The sequence below is a fragment of the Bison bison genome, unplaced genomic scaffold, assembly GCF_000754665.1.
Source record: "Bison bison bison isolate TAMUID 2011002044 unplaced genomic scaffold, Bison_UMD1.0 scf7180017864313, whole genome shotgun sequence".
Lineage (NCBI taxonomy): Eukaryota > Metazoa > Chordata > Mammalia > Artiodactyla > Bovidae > Bison > Bison bison.
Genome location: NW_011494885.1, coordinates 3578130 through 3587162, shown reverse-complemented (window position 1 = coordinate 3587162; position 9033 = coordinate 3578130). Strand labels below are relative to the sequence as shown.

The 9033-nt window shown below is 50.0% G+C and overlaps 1 protein-coding gene across 1 annotated transcript in view; it reads left to right on the top strand.

Moving 5' to 3' along the window:
* Window positions 1–9033, top strand: part of SLC8A2 (solute carrier family 8 (sodium/calcium exchanger), member 2) — a gene marked incomplete at its 3' end in the record, with an annotated part of 28300 nt that extends 19267 nt beyond the window's left edge. Inside the window, exons 7-10 of the mRNA XM_010852718.1 lie at window positions 1227–1351; window positions 1658–1757; window positions 6143–6421; window positions 8837–9033. Of these exons, the coding sequence (XP_010851020.1) occupies window positions 1227–1351; window positions 1658–1757; window positions 6143–6421; window positions 8837–9033 (701 nt within the window). The remainder of the gene's footprint in view (window positions 1–1226; window positions 1352–1657; window positions 1758–6142; window positions 6422–8836) is intronic.

The window sequence follows — 9033 nt, the reverse complement described above, 5'->3', positions numbered from 1 at the left end:
GTAGTTAAGATGGGGAAGAAAGTATGTCATAGAATCTGATGTGGGTTTGTGGTGGCATCAGAGGGAATCAGGTTTGGGGTCGAATAGAACTGGGTTGGGGTTGGGGTCTGGGATCAGTATTAGGACTGGGTCAAATCCCAGGGATGGGGGAACCTGGTGGGCCGCCGTCTATGGGGTCACACAGAGTCGGACACGACTGAAGCAACTTAGCAGCAGCAGCAGCAAAGCTAAAATTAAGACAGAGATTGGCTTCTAGGTTTGTGATAGGATCTGATTAGAACTGGGGCCAGATTGAGGTCAAAGCTAAGTTTGGAATTTGAGGTGAGTTTGAAGGATTTGAGGGTAGAGCTGGGGCCAAGGTGAGAAATTTGGGGTGAGAGTTGGGACTAGGGTCAGGGGCTTGGAGATAGTGACTGAGTAGTTTTGGAGTTGAGATCAGAATTGAGGTTGGGGGTTAAGATTAGGGATAGGCTGAAGGTTGTATTAGTTAGGATAAGTAATACAAGCTGCTGTAAGAAGTAAGCCCACAAATCCCAATAGCTTAACACAATCAAAGTCATTTCTCACTCAAGCATAGTTTTGAGAATGTTCTTGGTTGGTGGGTGGCTTTCTTTTGAGACCTAGGATTGGGTCGGTGCTGGGCTTGGAGCAAAGGGTCAGTATAATCTATTTATATATATATATATATAATCTATTTAATCAATATAAATCTATTTTACATATCAATATAAATTTATATAAATAGATAATATCTTTTCTATTATATATATATAATTATATAAAACCTCTTCCACAGGGTGGTAATGATAATGGCAGTAATCATAATAAACTAACATTTTTTAATTATTGTGTACCAGGCACTGTTCTAAGCCCTTTACATGAATTAACTTCTATAATGCTCGTAACCACCTTATGAGGTCGGTAGTTATTGTACCCATTTTGTAGACATGAACACTGAGGCACAGTGAGACCAAGGCACTGCCCATGGTCACACAGCCCCTCTACTATATGAACCTCAGAGTCCACCAGCCGAACTTCATGGACCAGGGTGTGGGAGCTGGGCCTCTGGTTGGGGAAAGTGGTGGTCAGATGGGATGTAGGGACAGGCTGAGGAAGCCTTACCAAGGAGGCATCCCAGAGAAGAGCAGTGTTTTCTTTTGGATGGGAAGAGGTAGTGAAGGCATCGCAGGTGCCCTGGAGTCTAACTCCCACCCCTCATGCTGCAGGGGATGGGGACAGGAAACTGACGGCTGAGGAGGAAGAGGCTCAGAGGATAGCAGAAATGGGCAAGCCGGTTCTCGGGGAAAACTGTCGACTGGAGGTCATCATTGAGGAGTCGTATGATTTTAAGGTGATTTTCTGGGGGCCCACTTTCCTGGAGTCTTGGCCTGTATCATTTCCTTGGGGATAGTCCAAGAAGGGATCAACTATGAGGGTCACAGGGAGGGGCACCCAAGGTCTGAGGACACCCTCCACGTTCCTCTGTTAGCACCATGGACAGCACACGCCTCCCTTGTCCCTTCTTGCTAGTAGAACCCAGCTATGGAAAGTTGAGGACCCCTGAGCATGGGGTGTGAGCCTCCATCCCCAGGACCTCTCATGGAGCTACCCTAAGGTGGTCATGGACCATGGTCTCTCCCTACCCTCTCATTCCCAGAATACGGTGGATAAACTCATCAAGAAAACGAACTTGGCTTTGGTGATTGGGACTCATTCGTGGAGAGAGCAGTTTTTAGAGGCAATTACGGTGAGCGCAGGTAAGTGGGGAGGGAGGAGAGAGGAAGAAGAGAGGGATGAAGAGACAGAGATCGACAGAAAAAGAGAAATAAAAAGGAGAAGGGAAGAGGGACAAGGGGAAAAGATCAGAGAGAAGACAGGAGAGACACAGGGAAACGCAAGGAAAAAGATCAAGATACAGAGAGACAAAGGAAAAGATAGGAAATGAATACAAATAGGAGAGACAGACACATAGAAAAGCACAGAGAATCCCGAGGAAGGACAGAGATGCAGAGACATCTTCCAGATACATGAAAGATGTAGAGAATGAGGAGGCAGAAGGCCAGAGAGAGAGGCAGAAAGTTTGCGCAGACAGGATCAGAGGTGGAGCACTGTGGGAAGGAGGGGTCCCAGTCTGGGCTTTCTCCTGGCATTCAGGCAACTGGAGGGTGGAAACAGGTTAAATGGTTCGGCCTCGCCTCCTGGGCCTGGGCTCCTCTGTTACCATGGAGACGGTCACCAGGGCACCCAACTCTCCCACCCCAGTGGGTCTCACCTCTTAGGCCTCCGAAGGCCCACACTGCCTCCCTGTGGCCAGATGTATGATGACATGGATTCACAGGCTATCTTGGAGACCCTTTGTGATAGAGCTGGGGGAAACTGAGGCCCAGAGACATAGGAGGGACTGGCCTGAAGTCCCACAGGGAATCCAGAAAGGGCCAGGGTGGAACTCAGGACTTCTGTCCCTTGCACAGCATCAGGTTTTCTTCAGGGAGGCCAACCCTGGTGGAAAATAAACACACACAAGGAACTATGGTCAGAAAGAAACTGGTTGGTGGGATCAGAAGAAGCCAGGGATCCGCGATGGAAAAGTACAAGGTAGTGGTCCCAGAGACACCATATTGGAAGCCTAATAGCAGGGAAGAGGCATCCCCTCTGAAGCCACATTCTTCTTTCAGCATCTGTTTCTTTTATGTATATGTATCATCCATGAGTTTATTGTATTGTACATTTATTTGCATTAGAATCAATCAGCTTTAAGTACCTAAATAGTACACTTGTTTTTGTTGTTGCTGTTCAGTTGCTAAGTTGTGTCCAACTCTTTGCAACCCCATGGACTGTGGCCCACCAGGCTCCTTTGTCCATGGGGTTTTCCAGGCAAGAATACTGGAGTGGGTTGCCATTTCCTTCTCCAGGGGATCTTCCTGACTCAGGGATTGAACCTGTGTCTCTTAGGTCTCCTGCATCAGCAGGCAAGTTTTTTTACTAGCACCACCTGGGAAGGGATTCTGTGGCCCCCGTCTGATGTAGGGACATTGCTGGAGACAAAGAAATGGTCTTGGCAGCTTGGGCCCTGTTCTCACAGAGCTCACTGTCCAATGGGAGAGACAGACCTGTCACAAGAGAATGATGAGCCAGAGTGGGCAGGCCTGGGTTGAGGGAGCCCAGACCAGGTGTCTGACCCAGCTTGAAGGTCAAGGAGGGCTTCCTGGAGGAGGAGGCTTCTGATCTGATTTTTCAAATAGGAATAGGAGTTGGCCAGGAAGAGAGTGCCAGGTGGAGGGAAGTGTTGCGTATGGAAATGTGGGAGATTATGGCACATTTGGGGATGGTGACTGGTTTCAGGCATGAAGAAGAGGACTGGGATTAGGTTGGAGGTGAGCAGGGTCCAGACCCCAAAGGCCTTAGAGGCCACAGGAGGGGGCTTGGGTGTCATTTTAGATGCAATGGGGAGCCATGGAATGTTTTAAATGACGGAAGCTTCTGGAGAGAGAGAGCCTATGGAAGGAAGTGGGAGAGGGTGGGAGCAGGTATGAGCTGAGGCTGTCAAAACTGGCAGGAGAGACTTCCCTGGTGGTCCAGGGGTTAAGACTCCAGGCTCCCAATGCAGGGGGCACGGGTTCCATCCTTGGTTGGGGAACTAAGATGCCATATGCCATACAATCAAATAAATAAGTAAATACAATAAAAAAAAAAAAAAACTGGCAGGAGATGGGTCAGGCAAGGTTTCAGAGGATGTGGCAAGCAATTTGAGCTTCAAGAACAGTGGGAAGCCAGAACAATGTCTCTAGGGACGTAGTGAACATAAGAAGGTTCATAAAACTGAAACTATGGACATGAGATGGTGGTCATGGAGGCCACAGGTCTATAGAAAGCAGGTGATTAGAGGAAGTAGCGATAATAATAACAGTAACAATAATAATTATGATGATGATAATGATGAAGATGGGTTGAGTGTCAGGCAGCTTTGAAGTCCATTTCCTGTGGGAACTCATTTAATGAGTGTCCCCAGAGTATCCGGGTTGGGGCTTGATCATTTTGTACTTTGTTCCGCAAATGGCTTTTGGTTCCTCATGTGAACACAAAGCATTCTGGTTCTCGCTTCCTTGGGAGATGAATCATGTCCCACCTTGTGCTTAGAGGAGCTTTTGTATTTCCTTTACCTCCCATTCTTGGTGGAATGTTCTTTGCAGGCTGGACTTGGTTTTGAGCATCTTTGAATCCCCCCAGGCACTGGAAAAGGCCTTCAACAGCAATGGCCAGAACAATAACAATCACAGTGGAGATGTGCCAGGTCCCATGGAGACATCACAGGGCCTGACTCATGCAATCATCACAGCCTTCTCGAGGCAGGTCCAATTATTGCTTCCATTTCTCAAATAGCTATTTGGAGGCTCAGGGAGGTTAGGACACTGATTCAAGATCACACAGCGGATCCAGCATTTGATACCAAAACGTCAGATCCAGAACTACAGCATACTCATAAAGCTCTCTCTAGATGAGAGGTGCTGGAGAAGTAAGCAGAGGCCAGAGCCTGTGGGTACTGGAAGTGTGGGAGTGTGGGCCTGGGTCTGAGAGCAATGGGGAGCTAAGGCAGGATTTGGAGCAGGGAAGAGGGAAGCCCCAAAAGATGCAATGATAGCAGCCCCCTCCTCCCTAAGAGTGTGTCCTTCCTGCTGCAGCCTGAGCCGTGTGGTGAGTTAGGGATTCATTCAGTGACAGACAACAGAAAACTTGACCATAAGTGGCTTAAGTACACTAGTTTATGTCTCACATGGAACAACAACAACAAAAATCTGTAGGAGGCAATAAAAAGTTAGCAGCAGCCTAGTAATGTTCGTTAAAGGCCCAGGGTCCTTCTTTCTTTCTCTTTCCCATTCTCAGCTGTTGCCCTCATGGTTGCAAGATGGCTGCTGTACCTCCAGGTAACAAGTCCATATTCCAGGCAGGGAAAAAAAAAAAAAAGGCAAGGAAAATAGAAAGGAGCAGAGTGCCTGTTGCATTTGCGTTTCCAGTTTTAATTTCCAATTCCATTTTACTTATTTTATTTAAGCCAAGTGGCTATGTGATCCGGAAAAGTAGGAAAGGGATATATGACCCAAATCTACCAGTCTCTCTCTGCCTCCATGGCCACCAGCTGTCCTCTGCTCCTTGACATTCCAAGGAGCCAGTGGGTGAGACCATGGAAAGTGGCTTCATAACCTGGTGGCTGGTCTTTTATTCCCTTGCTCTGAGCTGCTGGTCAGGGGTTACAGTGTTTCTTATCAGTACCCCTCCAGATGTAATTCTTGGCACACTCAAGTGCGTTCATTGCTTCTCATTCATTGCTCTCCGCTTATCTGTTTCGGGTGAGCATAGGAAAACATTTCATCTGCACTTTCCCATTACACAAATCACAGGTCAAAAGTGGGTTAAATTCGGTCACCATAGGTGACACAAACAACTCTAAGGATGAGGCACCTTTTACAAAACTCAGAAAACACGCCCATGATAACAGTGCCCCTATCGGGAAAGCTAGAGCTTTCCAGAACCCTCTGTTTATGTCTCTTGGCCAGACTGGGTCACATGGCCCTTGCTGCAAGGGATTCTGGGAAGCAAGTGTTTAAGCTGAGGACATGACTGCCGCTGGCTGCACGGAATTCTGGGAACGTGAATATTTATATCCGAGGACAGCACCGTTGATAGCCTCAAGGGATTCTGGGGAAGTGACTAATGTTAGCTGGGTAGGGGGTTCTCTCTAGGTGCAGAGGATTCTGGGAAAGTGAGCACCTTTAGCTGATCATGTGGCTACCATCAGCTGTGATGAATCAGAGGAAGTGAATATTTCCAGGTGCAGACATGACTGCCAGTGACCATAAAACCTTCTGGGAAAAGCCATATCTTTAGCTAGGGATCTGGCCACCCCTAGCAGAAGGGATCCTGGGAAACTGGATATTTTTAGCTGGGCACACGGCCTCCTGTAGCTTCAGATGATTCTGGGAAAGTGAATATTTTTACCTGGGGCCAGACAGTCTCCTAGCTTCAAGGGATTCTGGGAAAGTAATTTGTCTGGGAGTGAGACTGTCTGGGAGTTCAACAGAAGGGGGACTCTGTAGGCGAGGAAGGAGGCACGGGAGTGTGCCCCAGCTGGGTCGTGTGCCCACAGGGGACGAGGAGGAGGAGGAGGACGGGTCCCGGGAGGAGCGGCTGCCTTCGTGCTTTGACTACGTCATGCACTTCCTGACGGTGTTCTGGAAGGTTCTGTTTGCCTGCGTGCCCCCCACCGAGTACTGCCACGGCTGGGCCTGCTTCGGCGTCTGCATCCTGGTCATTGGGCTGCTCACCGCCCTCATCGGGGACCTCGCTTCCCACTTCGGCTGCACCGTTGGCCTCAAGGACTCTGTCAACGCTGTTGTCTTCGTGGCCCTGGGCACCTCCATCCCCGGTAACCTCTCGGGAGACCACTTGTTGGGGGAGGGTCTCAGAGAAGCCAGGCAGGTGGAGGAGCCTAGGAGAAAGGTCCTGCAGAAATAAGGTGGTAGAATCACACAGAACCAAGTCTGGTGGGTCCCTTAGAAATAGGAAGGTGGGGATAATAGAATCTAGGTGGGGGGAGCTCATGGATTCAATCTGTTGTTGTTATTTAGTCACTAAGTTGAGTCTGACTTTTTGTGATCCCATGGACTGTAGCCTGCCAGGCTCCTCTATGGGATTTCCCAAGCAAGAACACTGGAGTATGTTGCCATTACCTTCTCCAAGGGATCTTCCTGGCTCATTGGATCCACATCTCATGCACTGGCAGGTGGATTTTTTTTTTTAACCACCGAGCCATGTAACTTGAATTCTCCCTGAAAGCAACCAGGTGGAATGTCCCATAGAAGTAAGGTGGTAGGAAATGGTAGAAACCAGATGATGGATTTTATCAGAAGAAAGTGGCAGGACATTGAAGAGACAGTGTTGGAAGGGGAGGGGCATAGAAAGAAGGTGGGGACCTCGTAGAAACCATGCAGTGAGTTCCATAGAAACAAGATATTAATATTCACCTCCCCTCCCCCTGCCAAGGAACCAGATGGGAGAGTCCATGGACCTCTGTTCCTGGGCATGATCAGAACCAGGCCACCAGGCTTTAACCAGGCCAGTTAAAGCCATCAAAGCTTCAATTAAGATAAGGGGCAGAGCAGAAACCAGATATGGGAGGAAATGCCATAGAAAGAAGACTCAGAGACGACAGCATATATTCTACTGAATCACCATGGCCAGGAATCTTCTTTCCCCCAAGTCTGAGGGAGGGTCCCTGAGAAACCAGGCGGCGCAGACAAATTCCTACAGGAGAGAGAAGACTAAGCTCGGAGCCTCACAGCTTTCTTTTCCTCATCATCAAATGCATTTACCAGCCAGGTGGTGGCGCTGTAGGCCCAGGAAGCAGGTGGTGAGGCCTGCAGAAAGCCACCACGGTGAACGGTTCTGAGGCCTGCCCTCCACTCTAGAGACCTGCGAACTTAGCAAGCTATCTAGAAATGGGTGGAGGCCAGAGCAGCGAAGCTGTAGGCTCGACAGAAGCCAAGCAGGGAACTGATGGGCAAGAGGTGCCGGGTGAGTGGGGCCTGACATTTGTCCAGGCAGGTGGTAATGGGGTGACCGGGCCTGGAAACAGGCAGGAGGAGGTTCATGGGAAACAGGTAGTGATTCCCATCGAAAGCAGGCAGCGAGTCCCAGAGAAAGTAGGCAGCGGGCCCCACAGAATAGAGTGGTTTCCACAACGATATAGTAGTATGTCCCACACGAAGTAGACTGAGTTCTACAGAAGGCAGGCAACAAATCCCACAGAAAGCAGGTGGCAAGTCCCATATAGAGCAAGCAGCAGAGCCCACAGCAATATAGACTATGGTGGGGAATAACAGAAACTAGGCAGGGGACCCCATTGATCCAATGCGTCAACTGAGGCAAATAATGAGATGTCTCATACAGGTGGTGGGAAATGGTAAAAACCAGACGATAGATTCCATACAAAGAATGTGGCAGGGCATTGGAGAGACAGGTGATGGGAGAGGGTTTCATAGACTAAGGTGAGGACTTGACAGAAATCACATAGCGGGGCCCATAGAAGCGCTGAGTTCCAGACAGTGGGCAGTGCATCCAGACATTGCATGCAGATCTTGCATGCGATGCATGGATTGTGCATTGCATGCAGACCAGTCCCTCAGAAAGCAGGCAGTGGATCCCCTAGAGACAGGTGATGAGTTCCAGAGAGCAGGTAGTGTATTCCATTGGAGGTAGACACCTTCCATAACAAAGCAGGCAGCCGGGCCTATAGCCAGCAGGCACAGGTCAAGCAACTGACTTTGGGCTTCCCTGGTGGCTCAGATGGTAAAGAATCTGCCCTCGATGTGGGAGACCCACGTTCGATCCCTGGGTGGAGAAGATCCTCTGGAGAAGGAAATGGCAACCTATTCCAGTTTTCTTACCTGGAGAGTCCCACTGGCAAGAGGAGCCTGGTGGGCTACAGTCCATGGGGGTCGCAAAGAGGCAGTCCCACACAACTGAGTGACTAACACTTTCACTTTGCCCCCTGGGTGGGATCAAGGGCCCAGAGCTCCAGAAGAGGGAAATCGTCTGGTTTCTACCATTTCCCACCACTTTAGTTCTATGGGGCATCCCATTGGTGCCTTTGGGGGTGAGGATTCAGTTGACCTATTGAATCCATGGGGCGCTCTACTGGAGCTCTGACCACGCTGGATCCTCGGGGTCAGCGGGGTGCTGGTGGGTCTATCTGGGAACCAGGTGACTGACGGATGCTTGCGATGGGGGGAGGGTGTCACCCGCTGAGCCCCCTCTGACCCTCGATGTCCCCGCCCCGCAGACACGTTCGCCAGCAAGGTGGCGGCGCTGCAGGACCAGTGCGCCGACGCGTCCATCGGCAACGTGACGGGCTCCAACGCCGTGAACGTGTTCCTGGGCCTGGGCGTGGCCTGGTCGGTGGCCGCAGTGTACTGGGCGGTGCAGGGCCGCCCCTTCGAGGTGCGCACCGGCACGCTGGCCTTCTCCGTCACTCTCTTC